Here is a 17,594-nt window from a genome sequence, read left to right as displayed (position 1 = left end):
GCTTTTATATATGTTTATCAGGAGTTTGATGGGGTAGGGTGGATACCAGTGAGAAACTCCAGGGCTTGGCAGCAGTGTGAACGACAAAGTTCGGGCATTGCTCATCACTACATTTACAGGGTGGCTCACAGAATGGTTCACACCAGAGCTGGCCAATGCTGCTGCCTTCGCTCACACCTCCACCCTTTCAGGAAGGTAAAAACTACAGCAGTGAACAGTAAAGAGTGGAAACAAAAACATTTATGCACTTTAAGGCTTAGAAAACAAGCTTGTCTTAGACTGTGGCCCAAATGTAATCCTTAAATCTATTAATAGAACAATACAGTGCGTGGCCAATGCTTTATCTTAACGGCTGTGGGGTTGCCCACTCCTCTGGATTCCTCAAATGAGTCATCTTTTGCATTGGTAGGATGAGGACATGGGTATGCCAATCCCACTACATGAATGGCTTACTGCCCTGCAGGCCCAAAACACTTCAATCAAATTCTGGGGGAGCATCTGACAAGCGATACTTGCCTACGTAACTCCTAAGGGAGTACTTAGTTTTGGAAAAACTATCCCGGGGGTCTTGCGAAGTGGTGAGGGTTTGCATGGTTAGATCCACCATGTGGGAAGCGTTCCTTCCGGCCTGCCCTTGTGAAGGCAGACGCCTGAGCTCCCTCCAGGCAAGTTCAGACCCACTTCTGTGCACAGGCGTTGGCTCACTGACCGGCCTGTGTAGAGCTGCCTCCGTGCTGTCCGAAGGCTGGGGTGTTGATGCAAAGGTCGGCCTTAGCCTCTGTGTAGCAAAAGCCCTTGGGCAGCTCAGGAAGGACAAAAACTTGGAAGTGGCTTTCCTATTTCTGAAGTTAAGCACAAAATTCCAATTATTAGAACACAATTCCATACGCTCCAAACAGCCATTATTCACCAGGCAGGTCGTGGATTAGTATGTGAAGTGTCACCTGGCAAATGAAGAAACGCAAGTTTCAACTTTTAACATAAGCTTCTGACCAACTAGTGCATGCTGCAAGGTTAACGGCGGCACACTTACCCTGAGACATCTAGAGAGAGATCTCGAGTGGACTTGGATCCGGCCGCGCTCTGTGGGTGGATGTGGGTGTTGGTGCCGCTGGGAGTCGCGAGCTCTGCCCGCGCCCCTCCTGGGAGTCACCGATACCGGGTGTGTGCGCCGGTTGCGGTACTAAAGGTCGTGCTCTGAAGAGGGGTGATGGCTGGGTAGGTAACGTGTCCGCAGGCATCGCTTCCTCTTGGCCCGGTTTTCCCAAATACATTTTCAAGGGAGCTGCAGTGGGAGGATAACTACAAACGTTCCTCTGCCCGCGCAAGTCAGCGGAATTTGAGCTAACTCGGTGTAACAACCCGCATGTGTGCACGCCCGTTAAGCTGGTAACAGCAAGGTGAAATTTTCTTCTTTTGGTCGCTCTTGCCAGCAGAATCTCGCAGGTATGTGAGAAACCCAGCGTTAGAAGCTGCGTGCGCCAAGGCAGTATGCTGGTGGATGCAGGTGCTTTTGTTTCAGAGATCTGCTGATTGTTCAAGTCGGTCTGTTTGACGGTGAAGACAGAAGGATGGGGACTTTGTATCCTCCACGCGGCAGACCGTAACTTGCACTAAAGCTGAGTTACCAGTTACACCTAGATAAGGGATGGTCAGTGTAACGGTACAAACACTTCAGTTCTGTAGTATCATTTTCCAGAGCGCACCTTCCCTGCTAAATGAGAGATCGAGAGATAAAATAGCAATACGTGTGTTTCTGTCCTCTTTCCGCTTTCTTGCGGCACCTGGCAGGGAAGGGCCGTGCCGAGAGGTCAGTCGGCACATGCCTTTGGGTTTAACTTCAGGTCCTAGCTCTGTTCTCTGAGCAAGATCGTACCTGCTCTTGCAGATTCATGTTCTTGTGGTGATTAGGGGAGGGAGTTCTTGTAGCACTTAACTCTTGCATCAAGCTGCGCCACCAACCACCGAGTTTGTTTCGCTTGGCAGTAATGGTGGCTTAATGTACATCTCCCTATCCCTTCCCCCCTCTGCTGCCGCCCCAGTTATCTTTAGACCAGGTAACTTCTCTGCCATAACCCCCCGTACATCCCACAAAGCATTCCACGGTGCAAAGCACTGGTGCTGCTGCAGAGAGCGGCGTAAGTGGGACTGTGGCCTTGGTGAGGAGACACTTGTTCCGGGCCGTTTGTCAGTGGCAGGAAGCTCGTCTGGGAAAGGAGCGGGAGCGCGTGTCCGCCGTAAGCGTTGCATTTCGTGCGCTGCAGAGGCGCTCATTTCTCTCAGCTAGAGAGAGACCCTAGGGAGGATGAGCTATTTAAATTATTAAAGGTTGGATCCTGGGGGGAGGTTGGGTAGAAGCTGGGTGCCCTGCTGTGCCTGACATCGTTACTGGCTGCTTCTGAGTGACGTTCAGGCTGGAGCTGGCACCCTCAGTGTGAAATGGGGGGAATTATTTATAGTTCAGGTTTAAAGAGGAAAATTTCGTGCTGGTGGTGGAGACCATATTCTAAAGCAAACACCGGCTTGTATTGCTGCAGAACTGGATGATGGTGTGAGTTTAAGCAAGAGAGTCAGACCAGCAACAAGGAGAAACTTTTTCACCGTGAGGACAATCAGGCGTTGGGGCGGGTTGCCCAGAGAGGTTGTACGGTCTCTGTCCTTGGAGGTTATAAAGGCCAGCCTAGATAAAGCCCTGGGCTGACCTTGGGGCTGGCCCTCCTCCGGGCAGGAGTTAGGAACCTCCTGATGTCCCTTCCCACTAGAATCACCCCGTGACTCTAAAAAAATTCACTGCTCTGTGGCTGATTAAAAGCAAATATGGATTTTATCCTTTAAACAAATTCAGGAGGTGACAAATGACTACAGATTTTTATCTGTAGTATTTATTCAACGGGGTTTTGAATCTTGTGCCTTCTAATTTGCCTGTATTCCCTTCAGTTATAGGGCAACACCCTCCTGCACAGAAAAGGTGGCAGAATATCCTATTTTAAGTTTGCTTAGAAGCAAGTGGGAAGAATGGATGCTTTGATATCCTGGTGCTTGTTCTCACTGCGTAAAGCTGGAGTTTGTTGGCGCTCCTTAAGGAGACAATATCAGAGTTGATTCTCGTGAAAGGTGTGTGGAGTGGCAGCAAGCAAAAGCCGCTCTGAGTGGTTCAAAGAAAAATCGGATGCTGGAAAAAATGACCTCACGCCTGTTGTGTCAAAGCAAAGCCTGGTGTGGTTGCTCCATCTGGTTTTTCGCTCGCCGAGCTGGCAGCTGCACATCCACCTTCCTGCTGCCTTCAGCAGAGGGCAGTGGTGCTGCTCCGAGCCCTCCCGGCTGCTCCCTCCGCGGCAAGTCCCCCCTGCCAGGGGAGGCTGTACCTGGTAGTGATTGTTTTTTATCACTGATTAAAAACGGGGAGAAACAGCGACATTTTAGTGGCGCCGTTTGGGAGCCGGCGTTATAACTTGCATCTTTGCACAGGTTTGTATTAAACGGCGTTTGGTTTGACTTGTACAGGAAGAAGACAGACACGCTGTACGTGAGACTTAAAGCTGAGCCCCGTTAAGTGTCAGGCTTCAGAGGAGAATGAATTTCTGGGCTCTGCAAAAATCTGGTATCAAAAGCAGTGCGGCAAAGAAGGAAAGTCTGGTAACCTGCCTGGGACTTGTACAAAGCTCGTCCCTTTCCCACCTTTTCTGGCTTCCTGAGCTGCAGTAAAAGCCACAAATTGCTGTTTGTCGTGGTTTAGCCCCACACAGCAACTCAGTCGCTCATCCCTGGTGAGATGGGGGAGGATCAGAAGAGTAAAAGTGAGGAAACTCATGGGTTGAGATAAAGACAGTTTAATAGGGAAAGCAAAAGCCGTGCATGCAAGCAAAGCAAAGCACGGAATTCATTCCCTCCTTCCCACGGGCAGGCAGGTTCAGCCACCCCCAGGAAAGCAGGGCTCCATCACGCCTAACAGTGACTTGGGAAGACAAACGCCATCACTCCGAATGTTCCCCCCTTCCCTCTTCTTCCCCCAGCTCTATAGGCTGAGCATGACGCTATATGGTGTGGGACATCCCTCGGGTCAGCTGGGGTCACTGTCCCAGCCGTGTCCCCTCCCAGCTCCTTGTGCACGTGGCAGAGCAGGGGGAGCTGAAAAAGTCCTTGACCAGTGTAAGCACTACTGAGCAACAACTAAAACATCTCCACATTATCACAAAACACAGCCCCATGTGGGCTACTAGGAAGAAAATTAACTCAATCCCAGCTGAAACAAGGACACTGCTGTATTAAAGTTCTTTTAAAGTAAATTTGTCAGAGTGGTTGGTATTGCAGTTGCCCTTCTGCTGGATCAGGCATAACTGTCCTGTCTTTCACAGACTGGCGGGGGCTGGAAGGGCCCTCTGGAGCTCACCCCGTCCCACCCCTGCGTGAGCAGGCACCCCCAGAGCAGGGGCACAGGACCACGTCCAGGCGGGGGGTGAATGTCTCCAGGGAAGGGACCCCACAGCCTCCCTGGGCAGCCTGTGCCCCTGCTCTGGCAGTGGCTTTCATTGGCTTTCAGGTTTCCCCTTTCCAGCCCCATCTGTTCAGTGCGGTGTCACACAGGGCTTTTACTCTCCATATCGAGCATCTTTCCCGTGGCAAGCGAGGGTGAGGTTGGCTGTGTGAACCCTTGACCTGCCGCCTGCATCTCCTGGTGCTACACCCAGAGAGACCACAGCATCCCAGCCCGGCTTTGGTGGGGGTAGGCTTGAACTGATCCAACCCCTCCTGCAACACAGCGCTCTGCCTTTCGGCTTTTTAGGCTGGATTAGTTTTATGTAAGGTTGAATCAGTTGGTTGTGTGTTTGGGCAAGCACAGACAGTGGCCAAGAAAAGCACCAGGACCTTGTCTTTTTGGTGGCAACAAGCCATGGGGGTATTTCACCCCATCTGCACAGGCGTTGGCAATCCCTGTAGGGATTTCCCATCCAGTTATTGAATAACATTAGAATGAGGGACCTTCCTTAAGGCCCCCAGGCCGTGCGCTGCACAGAGCCTGGTGCAGCAGCAGAGGTAGTTACTATTAACTTCAAAGCCACGGAGGTTTTGTGGACATTTGTAAATCTCTATTGACACAAATTGCTGCAAGACTCGTTTGACACTTGGAAAGCAACCTAATGCTCAGATGTGCATGTCAAGCACGAAGTGCTTCTCATTTATTCATCTTTAATGGCATAAAAGCTTCCAACTGTAGCATGGTTTTGCTCATCTATGCATCAGCGTTAGAAGCTGTGCGAAGCTTTCTGGGGGTGGACTTGCCGTTCTCCTGGCACTGTCAGAGCAGGAAGGAACTGGATGAGCTGCAATTTCACACTGGTACTCTGTTTTCTGGAAGGAAGCGAGAAAGGCAGGAGTTTTGCTTTCTGCTTTATAAAGACAGAATAAAAGGGGGCTGCTACAGGAAAAACAGGCTTGCTCGTACATGTGAGCAGCAGGGATGGTTCTGTGAGAATTAGAATCACAGAATCATTAAGGCTGGAAAAGACCTCCAGGATCATCAGGTCCAACCCCCAACCCAACACCCCCAGGCCTCCTAAACCATGGCCCCAAGTGCCACGTCTACATGTTTTCTGAACCCCCCCAGGGATGGTGACTCCCCCACCTCTCTGGGCAGCCTGTGCCAGGGCCTGACCACTCCCTCAGGAAAGACATTTTTCCTCCTATCCAATCTAAGCCTCCTGATTGATGCTCTTTATCTGCTGCTTTTCCTTACCATCAAACTTGAGTTATTGAAGTTCTCAACCTTCCCTTGCATTGAGTTTTTCACTAGCGCTCGGGCACGGCGATGTTCGGGCCGGGGGGTGAGTAACGCAGCCAAGGAATGAGCCATCTCCCCAAAAAGGGCTCCGTGAGGAGGAGCGGGGCTGTTGGGTTCTCTGCAGGAGGCCCTTTTCAGAAGTCCTGGGAGATCGTCACATAAACCTGCCAGGTCACGGAGGAGAGTCCTGTTGCCTGCTTGTGCTGCAATGTCCTTTTTTATTGCTGCAGAGCGGTGGAGAGTCGGAGGTGACTCAGCCGCTGGCACGCAGGGCTGAAAATGAAGTGATACCTTAGGGAGGTGCAGCGTCGGGCTCGGCAAAGGCATTTGTGGCCCTTGGAACATCATTTCTGTGTCTGAGAAAGGAGGGGATGTTGTTGGGGTTCCTGTTCCCCAGCCTGGGAGGTTTCACAGGGAGGAAGGAGAGAGGATGGTTGAATTTAGCACCTTGGGATTGCGCCGAGGTTGGCCTCGGTGGTAGATCTGCAGCCCAAACGTTGCACGTGGGGGTTGCTGCCAACCCCTTGCGTGGGTCAGGCCACAGAAATCATGAGACTGATAAAATCACACGGATGTGTGTTGTTCTCCTCTGCGAAGGGGAGTGGCTCTCTGTGCCATCGAGCTTCTTGCCCTCCAGATTGCTTTCCTTCCCATTAATTTACCGGCAAGAAGACAAGGCAGAAGCAGCTTTCTATTTATTAATTTCAATAAGCAGTTTGAAATTACCACCTTAAAGTTATTTAACTTAACAGAGATCGCTCGTTGGGGTGGGGTCTTTTGCGTCTCTGGGAGACTCGGTGTTCACAAGAATAAAAGATGCAGAAGACGTTAACTCCTGATATAATTTAGCATAGAGTAAAGAGAACTGGGACCAAGTAAAGGGTTGATAATTCTGAGTTGTAATTGCGTACATATTTTTTAAAATGTGTGTATATATATAGTTTATGTATAGAAACGTGTATATAATTTTTAAACTGTTCTTCAAAACAAACCAACCCTCAGGCTTTAAGCAACCGAACTCAGCATCCTCCTGCCCCTTTCCTGCAGAGGACGGGGGCTGCTGTGGCACAGCCGGTCGCCTCCTCTGGTCCCTGCCCGTGTGGTGGCCCCCAGCTGTCCTATCGCCTCCGCTCACTCTCCTGGCTTCTAGCGTCCAGTCTCCATTAATTAATTTTTTAATCTACTTGTGCAGTTCTTCAGCTTAAATGGCTTCCTTTAAACTACCACAGTATGTAGATAATTAAACCAATGGTGAATATTGCTGGGACGCCACGGCAGGCAAGCCCCTCAATACACAGCACTCGGTAGACGGTGGCACTTTGCGACTATTGCAGAGCAGCCTGTCAAAGGTTATTGCTACAGAAAAATGTTTAATAATGTAATAATGGTGCCTGAGTGTGTTGGGGACGTAGAGTTGGTGGGTGGGTTACTCCCAGCCCTGGACTGACCCTGAGGCCCTTGTGGAGTTGAGCTCATCTCTAGCCTTTGGCCATTAAATATCACTTGGCTCTTGCAGGCTACCAGGTAAACGCTGGGCATTTTAAAATGGGGAAATAAATAGTGTTTAGAGGACATGTTTGGCCACAGTGAGGGGCAAGTCAGAGCGTACATGCCTTAAACACGGCGTGATCTGACGGCTGAGCCGTCTGCCTGGGTCCCCAGTCTCTCCCACCCCTTGGGTTTGCAACTGGGGGCTTTAAATTGTACGTGGTACCAAGCAGGGTTGCATTTTACATTAAGAGTCTCTAAAGCAAGCAGGATACTTATGAGTCCTTAAAAGAAATCCAAAACCCAAGTATATGCCCGTTTTTGAGAAATGACTATTTTTTATCCACTTTTGAAAAGCAGCCAGCCCTGGGTTGCGGGGCCGTGCATCACAGGGCGTCGCACCGCTACAAGCGAGAGGCGCAGTCACTCGCTGCGACTAACGTCTCCCACAGAGCCGGAGCATTCATGCGCTGCCTGGCTCGCTCAGTCCTCTGGCAACAAACCCAGCTGCGCTCTTTCCTCCGTCCCGAGAGGGAAGGCTTGAAAGCAAGAGTTGCCACATCTCTGCGTCCAACCATGCGAGTCACAACGTGGTGACTCAGCGGAAGAGGAGCAAAGCGAAATGCGGACATTTCATAGCTCTGCGTGCAAAGGGCTCTCAGCACCCACCCCGTGAACGCTGAGGGGATGTCACGCGCCGTCCTCGCTGCTGCTTCGTTTATTTAAGTGAAGAAATTGGCTCAGCTTTTGATCCATGATTTCACTTTTGGTCAAAGATGTTTTTTAACACCGTGTGTCTGTTGGGTAGCTGGAAGTGCAAAGCTTACGGCACTGAAGCTGGAAAAAAGCCAGGCAAACCTTTTTGGTGGATGTTTGGAGCCTTCAGGTGAAATCCTGAAAATAGCAATACAGGTTTTTCATTAAAATATCTCTTGCCAAAGACCTTTGAGGGGGGTCTGAGGAAGGAAGGGAGGAAGCGGTGCACTAACAAGTTAATACAGCCTTATCCAGGATGGCAGAAGTCACCGGTACCTGCTTAAAACCGCTTAGTGCATGTCACTTTAATCGACTTTATGAACACATGCTTTGCACATGTGCGCCTCTTAATATACACTCAGAAAGGCTGTGTTTTAGAGAGGTGCTGGAGCAAGGACTTGAAGGGTTTCTCTGAAGAGCAGTGATCTCCTGCTTGTGTGACAGGCTCAGGGATGCTGTAGCATTCCTGGTTTAAATCCTTTGCCCTAAACCATCCCCAAAGATATCGCAGTGTCTGTTTACTGTGGTGAGGTTTGGGTGCTGTGAAAGGCGAGGGAAGCAGCACTCCCTGTTCACGTATTTCCCCAAGTGGAGCATCCCGTGGGGGCTGCTCCCTCGGGCATCCCTGGCATCTCTCATCAGCCTACGGCATTTTTGCACGCCTACATTTGGTCTGAATCCCTGTGACAAGTATTATACGAAGCTGAAGGATGCTGAAGTCCCAACTGGTGCCCCAGTAGAGAGGAGGCTGCCCTCTTTTAAAGCCCAGTCTTTTAGATAAGCTGAGATAAACGGGAAGAAGTTATACTAAAATTCATTTAAACCAAACTCAATAGATTTTTGCATTATTTTTTTTTTCTGTCAGGTTCGATATCAGCTAAGCTGTTTAGTTCAGCTGCTGCCTTAAAGAAGTTGTTTCTATGTCTTTAATGACACCAGTTAAAGCGTGTGCTCCTTAATAACCTTTGCTCAGCCCTGAATTGGCCAGCCAGTTGGACTAGATGATCACTGTAGGTCCCTTCCAACTGAAATATTCTCTCCTTCTCCCTTTCCCTTCCCTTCCCTTCCCTTCCCTTCCCTTCCCTTCCCTTCCCTTCCCTCCCCTCCCCTCCCCTTCCCTTCCCCCAGCAGCACCATCCAGCAGATCAGAGTTTCAGCATGAAAACACTCCTTTTCCTTTGCTATTGCTTTAAGCTGTGAAGCCAGTTGAGCAAATAGGAGATGATTCACCCTTAGCGACGCTTGTTGAAACTATAGCTGCTGCTAGCAGCTTTGCGGCGCCGCTGCTCTGCCGGCCTCGCTGGATTGGGTGAAAACCAAAGCTTTTTCAGCTTTTTTTCTTGGCAGTCTGCGGAGAGAAGCAGAAAATGTTTCAAATTTAAAAGCAAATTTGTGTTTTACTGAGCTTCAATAAAGCTGGAGGGACGGAGCCGTGAGATCTGCAGACAAATCTCTTGCAAGACTGACATCTTGCCGGTGGCTCATGGTGGGGACCGGCTCTCGCAGGGCAGGACAACGAAAACCTCTGGTGCGTGGAAACAGAGACATAAAACACAAGAAGCTCAAATTTTTCCCTGTGTAGTTTTGCCCGCTGGTGGTGTTGCCGCTTAATAAAGGGAAACAAAATGATGTTCTTGTGCTGCCAGTGACCTTCCCAGCATGGGGCTGGGTTCCCCGTGGGCCTCCCTGCTCCGTCCCCGCCCCGAGCAGGCGGATCCCTGCTGCCGTGGGATCCCAGCCCCGGAGCCGCCAGGCAGCCGCTGCACTGCAGGTGAGTGGATGCATCCACCCACGGAGGTCCTGAGTGGGAGCAGGGGGAGCAGCAGTGGGGTTACGGCACGTATTGCCTTGCAAAGAGAGGGTTAAGGCTGTGCTCGTCCCCTTGTGCGTGGAAGTGGGAGGTGGGTGTGCCACAGGCTCTGCAGTTAGTGACAGCAGCCGGAGAGCATAGAAAGTACTCGGTGCTTTAGGGGTAACGGTGGGATGGTGAATATTAAGGAGATATGAAGCTGTTTACAACTTGCAGGGTGCTGGTGTACCCCTGCCTGTGCCCCAGAAACCAAGCGGAGGGGTGGGAGTGTCGGTGCGTGGGAGGCTGGAGACACCCCAAAAGACACCCCAGAAAATCACTGGAGAAATAGCGCTGAGGGGAAGAGGCTGCTTTCCCAAATAGAAGTAGCGTCAAGGGGAAGAAAATTCCTATTTCTTTCCCAAGTTTTTCCACTTTGCATGAAAATAGGAAATACTTGGGGTGCTTTATAGAGGTCTGCCCTGGGACATTCCCTGTGGCCGAGCTCCTATCGGGCCGGTGAGAGCTCAGAGAGCTGCCGGGTTCAAGTTTGGCACCCCAAATGTTGGAAATGCACCTTTGAGGCATTGCTGAAGGGCAGGGCTGCCGCGGCTGCGGGTGGGAGAAACCCCCTTGCCACGGCAGCGGGCAAATAACCCACTGGAGCATTTCCAGAGGGAGACACGGCCAAGAGCTCCAACACTGCAGTGGCGGAGAGAGGACGGGGTGACTGCGGGCTCCCAGCTCGGCGGCACCATTTGGTGGCAGAGGAATGGTGTTTTTTCCAAGACTTTGTTTATGAATCGGCCATCCCAGTCCCGGCGGGGAGATGAGAGGCTCCTGCCACGCTGTTCCACCGGGGCCGAACGGATAAGAAATCCTTGTAAGGGAGGAAAATTCCATCTCCCTGAGGTACTGCAGGTGGGACCCCTCGCTGGAGCAGCACAAACCATTGGCAGCCACATACCTGTGGCTTGAGCAAACCCAGCCCAGCTGGATCCGGCCTGGGGAGCCCGCAGGAGCCGTGTGAGCACCCTTGGCTTCAGCCGGTGAACAAACAGCAAATGCAAGGGCTTAAAAAAACCCTGGAAGGCAAATAAAAGCTTTGCAAGATACGGGCTGTTCAAACAGTCCAGGCTTCTGGATGCTGGTTGAAAGACTGACTTAAAAATCTCATGGGCTCAGCAGTATGAGTGTTTTGCAGGGAAAGGGGTTTTTTTGTTTGGTTGTGAAAACTTTGTTATCCCTAAGGCAGGGCAGCCGGCTTTGCCTTGGCCTTTGTGCATCAAATCGTTTCTTTCAAAGAGTATTTTCCTTCTGTTTTCAATCTGGAATTTTCCATTTCCTTCTCTGTTTCTGCCTCGCTTTTTTTTTTTCCCCTCTTCTTTTATGAATGCTCTCTCTGAGGGGAGGAACCCAGCTCAGGCTGCGGCTATTCCTGCACGCAGGCAGCAGAGTGGCTTGGCATGGACCCATAAAGCTTGTGAAGCAGCTTGTATTCCCTGGGCTGGAGTGGCCGATGGCACGTGTGCCCCTCTGGCTGATGCGGGGCGAGTGGGGATGCGTGGGTTTGCGGCGGGGAGAAAGGGGACCGCCACCCATGGGTGCCACACTCCTCTCGCTTTTCCAGGCCTGCCGCAAGCATCCATCCCGTGTGTCGCGGGGTGGCTGTGTGTCCCCCAACATGCTGTGCTGGTTTGTAGCCCCCTCATGCTGCTTCTGTTTGCTGCTGCAGCCCTGCCCAGGGATTTTTTGGATAATTTTCTTATTGAATCTTTTCCTGGATGATGCCTCAGGGATGGGGACTTGAATAACACTGGCTGCGGCCGCATGCAGGGCAAAACCGCTGCTGGGACACGTGTGGGCGCCGACACCATGTTACTCATCCCACCGAGCAGCTCCGCTCCTCCACATGCCTTTGCAAGGGCAGAGTGTTGTCACCGGGCGCCTTCCCCTTGCGCAGAGCCCGTGTGGGTGCGGGTGTCACCCGGCGGCTGGCACCGACGGCTGGCACCCCCTGGCCAGGGCAGGGACGTGGCCGTGTGTCCCCCCTGCACCACCATCACCACCCCTAAAAGGGCCTTGCTGGCAGGGCCCTGCCAGCCTCCAGCGCTGCCAGACTAGCCGGGGTGAGAGCGGAGGGCTGGCTGCAGAGCGGGTTTGCTGAAGGCAGAAAGAACAGCTCCCCGCATTCCTTTATGGTTTTTTTTTTCCCATTATGAAAAGTGTTTTGAGGCTGGGTAAAGCCTCCTGACTTCTGAGCACAGCAGACCTGGCATGGGAATTTTTTTGCGTAGGTCAAATGCAGGGGTCCTCATTGACCAAGGATTGACAATTTGAGATACCAGGATGCTCAGGGGGCTGGAGCATCTCCCTTATGAGGGAAGGCTGAGAGAGCTGGGTTTGTTCAGCCTGGACAAGAGAAGGCTGAGGGGGGATCTCATCAATGCTTATAAATATCTAAAGGGCGGGTGTCAGGAGGATGGGACTGGGCTCTTTTCAGTGGTGCCCAACGCCAGGCCAAGGGGCAACGGGCACAAGTTGGAACACGGGAAGTTCCACCTGAATATGAAGAAAAACTTTCTTGTGCCAGAGCAGGGGCACAGGCTGCCCAGAGAGGCTGTCGGGTCCCTTCCCTGGAGACATTCACACCCCGCCTGGACGCGGCCCTGTGCCCCTGCTCTGGGGGTGCCTGCTCACGCAGGGGGTGGGACAGGGTGAGCTCCAGAGGGCCCTTCCAGCCCCCACCGTTCTGTGAGTCTGTGATTCTGTGACCCATGGTTCTTGGAGGACGAGGGTGCTCATGCAGTTTGCGATGCTGCGCGGTGTGTCCCTGCGAGCAAAGAGCAAAAGCCCATGAAAATGCGTCGAGAGGCTGGAGAGAGCCAAGAGCTCTCAGGGCAGAGCAGCCCCAGGTCCCCGTCGTCCAGTGTCCCCTCTCTGCTTGACACCGGCGTTGTTGTAAGGTCAACAATGGTGGTGTGTTAACATCAACCCTACAGTGGCCAATTTAATCCAGAGGGTGTTTGGGCTGGGTTCACCCCCCGGCGCCATTCAGGCTGTTCACAGTGGTGACCCTCGGTTTCTCCCGCAGGTACCAGACGAGGGTTTGTTGTGCGGTACCAGAGCTGTCGGCTCTGCCTGGCAGGTATGTGATGGGCACGTAGCGATTTCCAGCCTGTTGCTGCTGTAACCGGTAGCTCTTCTCAAAAAAAAAATCTCTATTTTTTGGATGGCGTATGATAAAAATGACTTAAGTGTCCTTTGTCTTTTGTTTTAGGAAAAATGTCAGACGGTTTCTCTGTAAGTACGGCTTTCTTTAAAAAAAAAAAGTGGGGGCTGTGATTGTTTAATTGCCTTGAAGCAGGGACCTTCGGCACGGGTGGGGGCACAGCTTCGCTAACCTGCGTAACTCCCCAAATCCGCTCCAGTTACATTTACTGGTGTTTTGGAAACCTCAGGCCAGGCACTGGTGCCCTGCCACCGCTCGGGAGCAGCTGGGCGCTTGCCCTCGGCGCATGCTGTAGGCTACAAGAGCTGGGTTTTGGAGGACTCGACCTGAGCCCAGGGTTAACGTCGCCCACCTAACCCTCCTCCTTTCCCCTCTGTCCCCAGTTATCCGACGCCTTGCCGGCCAGCAACAACCCCAACCCCACTGCCCCCCCAGCCCAAGGCTGGCCGTCCTGGGGCAACCAGCCACCAGCTCCTGGGGCGTTCCCAGCGTTCCCCGGCCCACTGGGGCCATATCCTGGAGCACCGGGGCCATATCCTGGAGGACCAGCAGGACACGGACCATATCTGGGAGCACCTGGAGCATTCCCTGGAGCACCAGCAGGACCAGGGCCGTATCCTGCCCCAGGACAGCCGCCCAGTGGCCCTGGATTTGAGCCCACTCCTCCGCACGGGGGACCGGCTCCTCCAATGGTAACAGCTCCATCATATTATAAGGGTTCCTGTGTCTTCACTGCCCGATTTTCCTTGGCCATGGGAGGGATCTGGGGCTGGCTGTCCCCAGGACAGGTGGCACAGGTCATCACTGCGTCACAGGGCTGCCCCAGTGTGTTGTCTCACCGAGAGCAAGCCCATGCCTGAGCATTTGGCTTTGGATGTGGTTTTCTGCTAACATCAAACCCCTCTTGTCTCCCAGAAAGTCCCCTTTGAGCTGCCCCTGCAGGCAGGACTCGTCCCTCGGCTGCTCATAACCATCACAGGGACCGTCAACCCTAACCCAAACAGGTACCGGGGGCGTCCAGCACTGAGGGCAGGGGCTTTCCACTGCTGGATGGAGCGGGGGGGGGCTGGAATTTGCTTTCCATTCCTGAATAACCTGGTATGAAATCAAATATTACACAAAATAAATGTGTAAATGCCCTGTCATTGCCCAATGGGGTCTGTGGGGTTTTTTTCTGCCTGCTTGCTGCTACTTTGGGCAAGCCCTGCTACAGAGACCAGGGCTTTTGCAGAAAAAGCAGCAAATCCGTTGTTGTCGTTGCAGGTTTTCACTGGATTTCAAGAAAGGGAATGACATCGCCTTCCACTTTAATCCCCGCTTTAAGGAAGACAACAGAAAAGTCATTGTCTGTAATTCAATGTTTCAGAATAACTGGGGAAAGGAGGAGAGGACAGCTCCTCGGTTTCCGTTTGAAGCTGGAAAACCCTTCAAGGTACCAAAAAACCCCTCCCAACTCAGTCTTAATGTGCCAATCGCAGCTGCACTGTGGGATGGGAGGGTTGGGTCAGGGCTGTGCAAAAAGACTGACTCGAAGGACCTCGCTACTTTTGCACAGGAGTCGGCTCCCAGAGGTGCTTTCAGGGCAGTCGCCCAGTGGGCTTCACTGGCTGCCCAGCACAGCAGGCCTGCAGCACCTTCCCTGCACTTCTTACCCCTCCTGGGGTAAAAATTCTCCCTATTCCTGTTAGTCATATTTAGATTATATCCTCCTTATTTATACTGTTGTTCTGCAGGTTTCTATAAAGCGTTTCCCCCATGGGCAGTTCTCTTCAGGAGCTTTTTCTCCTGCAAAATAGGTTCATGTTTGGTGAGAACTCGGCTCTCGCTGTGTGAACTGTACAGTGCTGCTTCTTGAAAATACTATCATAGTCATGAGGAGACAAACTGTGGGCCGAAACACGAAGGAGGAGGAGTACGGCAGGGCTTTGAGGAAGGCAAATGTCACCAGTGTGTTTGCAGCCGAGCGCTGCTGCACCAGCTCATCCACATACCACTGGTCCGGACTCAGCTGGCTGCTTTAGCCAGCGCCAGCCTGCTCAAGTCTGTGGCTTAAAACTCCTTCCTAGTACAAATCTGATATTATCTTTTGGTGTTTTCATTCCAGCTCCAGGTCCTTTGCGAGGTGGATCACTTCAAGGTAGCGGTCGACGACGCTCACTTGCTGCAGTACAGCTTCCGCGAGAAGCAGCTGAACGAGATCACCAGGCTCTGCATTGCCGGGGACGTCACCCTCACCAGCGTCACGCCCACCATGATATAACTACGGTGGTGGAATTTTAATGCAAACTTAATATGGCTGTAACAGAAGTGCCTTCTTGCATGAATACTTTGATGTAATAAAACATACTTTCACAAGTAAAATTTGTTTGCAATAGGATCTCAAAAGACACTATGTCCCCCAGCAAGCCAAATCCAAGTGTGGAAGTATCAGAACTGCTGCTGTAGAGGCAGAGAATCTCTTTGCCAAAGGATGATGACTAGGAGCAGTTTGGTTTGTACGGAGGGAAGTACTTGGGAAAGCAGCCCGTGGCGTAGTGCCGCTGGTCCTGTGGACTAGGGCAGCAATCTTCAACCCCATCTTCCCCAAGTACCAGACAGCAGTCAGTCACTGGTATTTTTAGCCTCAGTTGCTCTGTTAGGTAAAGCAGTTATGCCTTTTTCACTGAAGGACTCAAATCAGTGCAGCAAAGGACTTCAGTTCCGCCCCGCCAGGGGAGGAGGAGTTGCACAAGCAGGCTATCACCGGGCTGTGCACAACTCTCAGAAGTATTGCCTCACTGAAGCTGTCCACTAGGAAACACTGGAGAACAGGGAATACTAGAGAGCCTCTGAGCCTGACCAGAATGAGGCATTTCAAGACGGGGTTCAGAGCTGGAGGAAGCAAAACCTCTCCCCCAGACCATGGCTAGAAAAGTTACCCCCATCCTTGGTTTCAAAGGCCCATTCTGCCCCTTTGGTGGCCCAAGGCCTGAACGCGCTGCCCTCCCAAGGGAGATCCCATTTGCACAAGCATTCGGCACTCCATGGAGCAGGTCACGAGCCTCATGCTTCTCTCCCCTCGTCACTTCTGTATGAGTCAAGACGTGTTTCAAGGGTGGGGAGGTTTATTGGCAAATTTATCTCATGAGTCAAGTGGGGAAAAAAAAAGTATGTTCCCTTGTCTGTGAGTCATTCTGGTCTTGTCTGCAAAACAAGAACAGCGCAATAGCCACTATTGAAGTCTTCAAGGACTCCCTTGATGCGTCTCTTACTTTTATAAGTTACTTCCTGTATACTTGGAGATGCCAACTTACAAGCGGCACAGTGCTGGAATTTCCAGCAGATGCAGTAGCCCAGACCAGTGCACTGCTAACATCGGCTTAAGTGTATACATCAGTTGTCAGAAATCCCTCATTACCACTATTATTGCACAGTGTTGATGACTAAGCAAGTCCTTAAGAGCTCTCGCTTTGCTAAACTCCAGTTATAGTGATAGTTTCCATGAGGAAAGTTGATTCCAGCACAGTAACACCAAGTCACATTAGCTTCCTCTATTTATTTCAGTGTAATCAGTACACAGCTTCCAGGTTAAAACTGGGGGAGTCAAGATGAGCTCCCCCAACTGCAGGGGCAATGCTTTCTGCTGAGGGATTCAAATTACCTCTGCTTGGTTTAAAATAAACACTTGTGGAAGAATGTGCCTATTACACTCAGGTCACCTTTACAAGAAGAAGACCAGCTATGTATTTGTTAAAAATAAAACAACTAGAGGTATTCTAATACCACTACTCAAATACAGAGTATATACAACCAGCATGCTCCTTATGCGTAAATATATTAAAGTCCAGATAAGAGGATGCATAAGGAACAAGATGGGAGAAGAGGCTGAGGTTAACATATCAGGTATTCAGGGGAAGAGGTTAAGAGATTTTCACATGAAGCAGCAGAGAGAGAAAGGGGTTTGGCTTGAAGGTACTTAAGATATTCAATAGATAACTGTGTCATTAAAGGAAATAATAATCAATGCCTATTTTAACATATTGCCAGGAAAAGGCATTATCTGGCTTTGAAATCCTCGTTCTGAGATAGTTTCTACTATTACAAAGCAAGTGGTTGTTAAACACCGGGAACACTCCCGCTGGGAAGAATTACATGCATCAAACTCTGCCACATCTGCTGATGAGGCCGAGTTGTTAATGCACAGAACACGGGCGCCCATGGGTGCCACAGCACCCTCGCAACAGCGGTAGAGTATGGGACAGCGCTTCAGGGGAGGCAACAGGCTGAGTCTTACCCCCAGAAGGTGCCCTCCCTTGCATCAGAAATAGGGGGCAGGTACAGCTAGTCTAATGGCAGCTTATGATAGCAGTTACAAGGGAAGTAAGTTCAGGACAGAAAAGCTTAAAGATGAGTAGTTTTACACTTGAAGTAGACAGGAAATACATAAAATTATACAAAAATAAAAATATTTTAGGTTGTAGTCCAAATATGTAATCAGTGGATACAGCAGGTATAACCAAACATCCCACCACTAATACACAGCAGTACTTACGGTGCATGACCGCACCATA

The 17,594-nt window shown here is 51.2% G+C and overlaps 1 protein-coding gene across 1 annotated transcript; it reads left to right on the top strand.

Annotated features, from left to right (window-relative positions):
- Positions 1–9,170: 9,170 nt before the first annotated feature.
- On the top strand, positions 9,171–15,405 carry LGALS3 (galectin 3). Its single transcript, XM_075104288.1, has 7 exons — positions 9,171–9,794; positions 12,907–12,960; positions 13,093–13,115; positions 13,428–13,736; positions 13,960–14,048; positions 14,308–14,476; positions 15,149–15,405. Exons 1-7 carry the CDS (start codon positions 9,683–9,685, stop codon positions 15,302–15,304), a joined length of 912 nt encoding a protein of 303 aa, XP_074960389.1. The 5' UTR covers positions 9,171–9,682; the 3' UTR covers positions 15,305–15,405.
- Positions 15,406–17,594: the final 2,189 nt, after the last annotated feature.

The sequence above is a fragment of the Phalacrocorax aristotelis genome, chromosome 9 (assembly GCF_949628215.1).
Source record: "Phalacrocorax aristotelis chromosome 9, bGulAri2.1, whole genome shotgun sequence".
Taxonomy (NCBI): Eukaryota; Metazoa; Chordata; class Aves; order Suliformes; family Phalacrocoracidae; genus Phalacrocorax; species Phalacrocorax aristotelis.
This window is presented reverse-complemented; position numbering and strand designations above follow the sequence as displayed.

Excerpts from the sequence above, each read along its gene's own strand:
- LGALS3 (XM_075104288.1), top strand. The coding sequence starts at position 9,683 with ATGGGGCTGGGTTCCCCGTGGGCCTCCCTGCTCCGTCCCCGCCCCGAG. Across the intron at positions 9,795-12,906 it reads AGGCAGCCGCTGCACTGCAG|GTACCAGACGAGGGTTTGTT; the intron begins GTGAGTGGATGC and ends TTTCTCCCGCAG. Across the intron at positions 13,116-13,427 it reads AAATGTCAGACGGTTTCTCT|TTATCCGACGCCTTGCCGGC; the intron begins GTAAGTACGGCT and ends CTCTGTCCCCAG.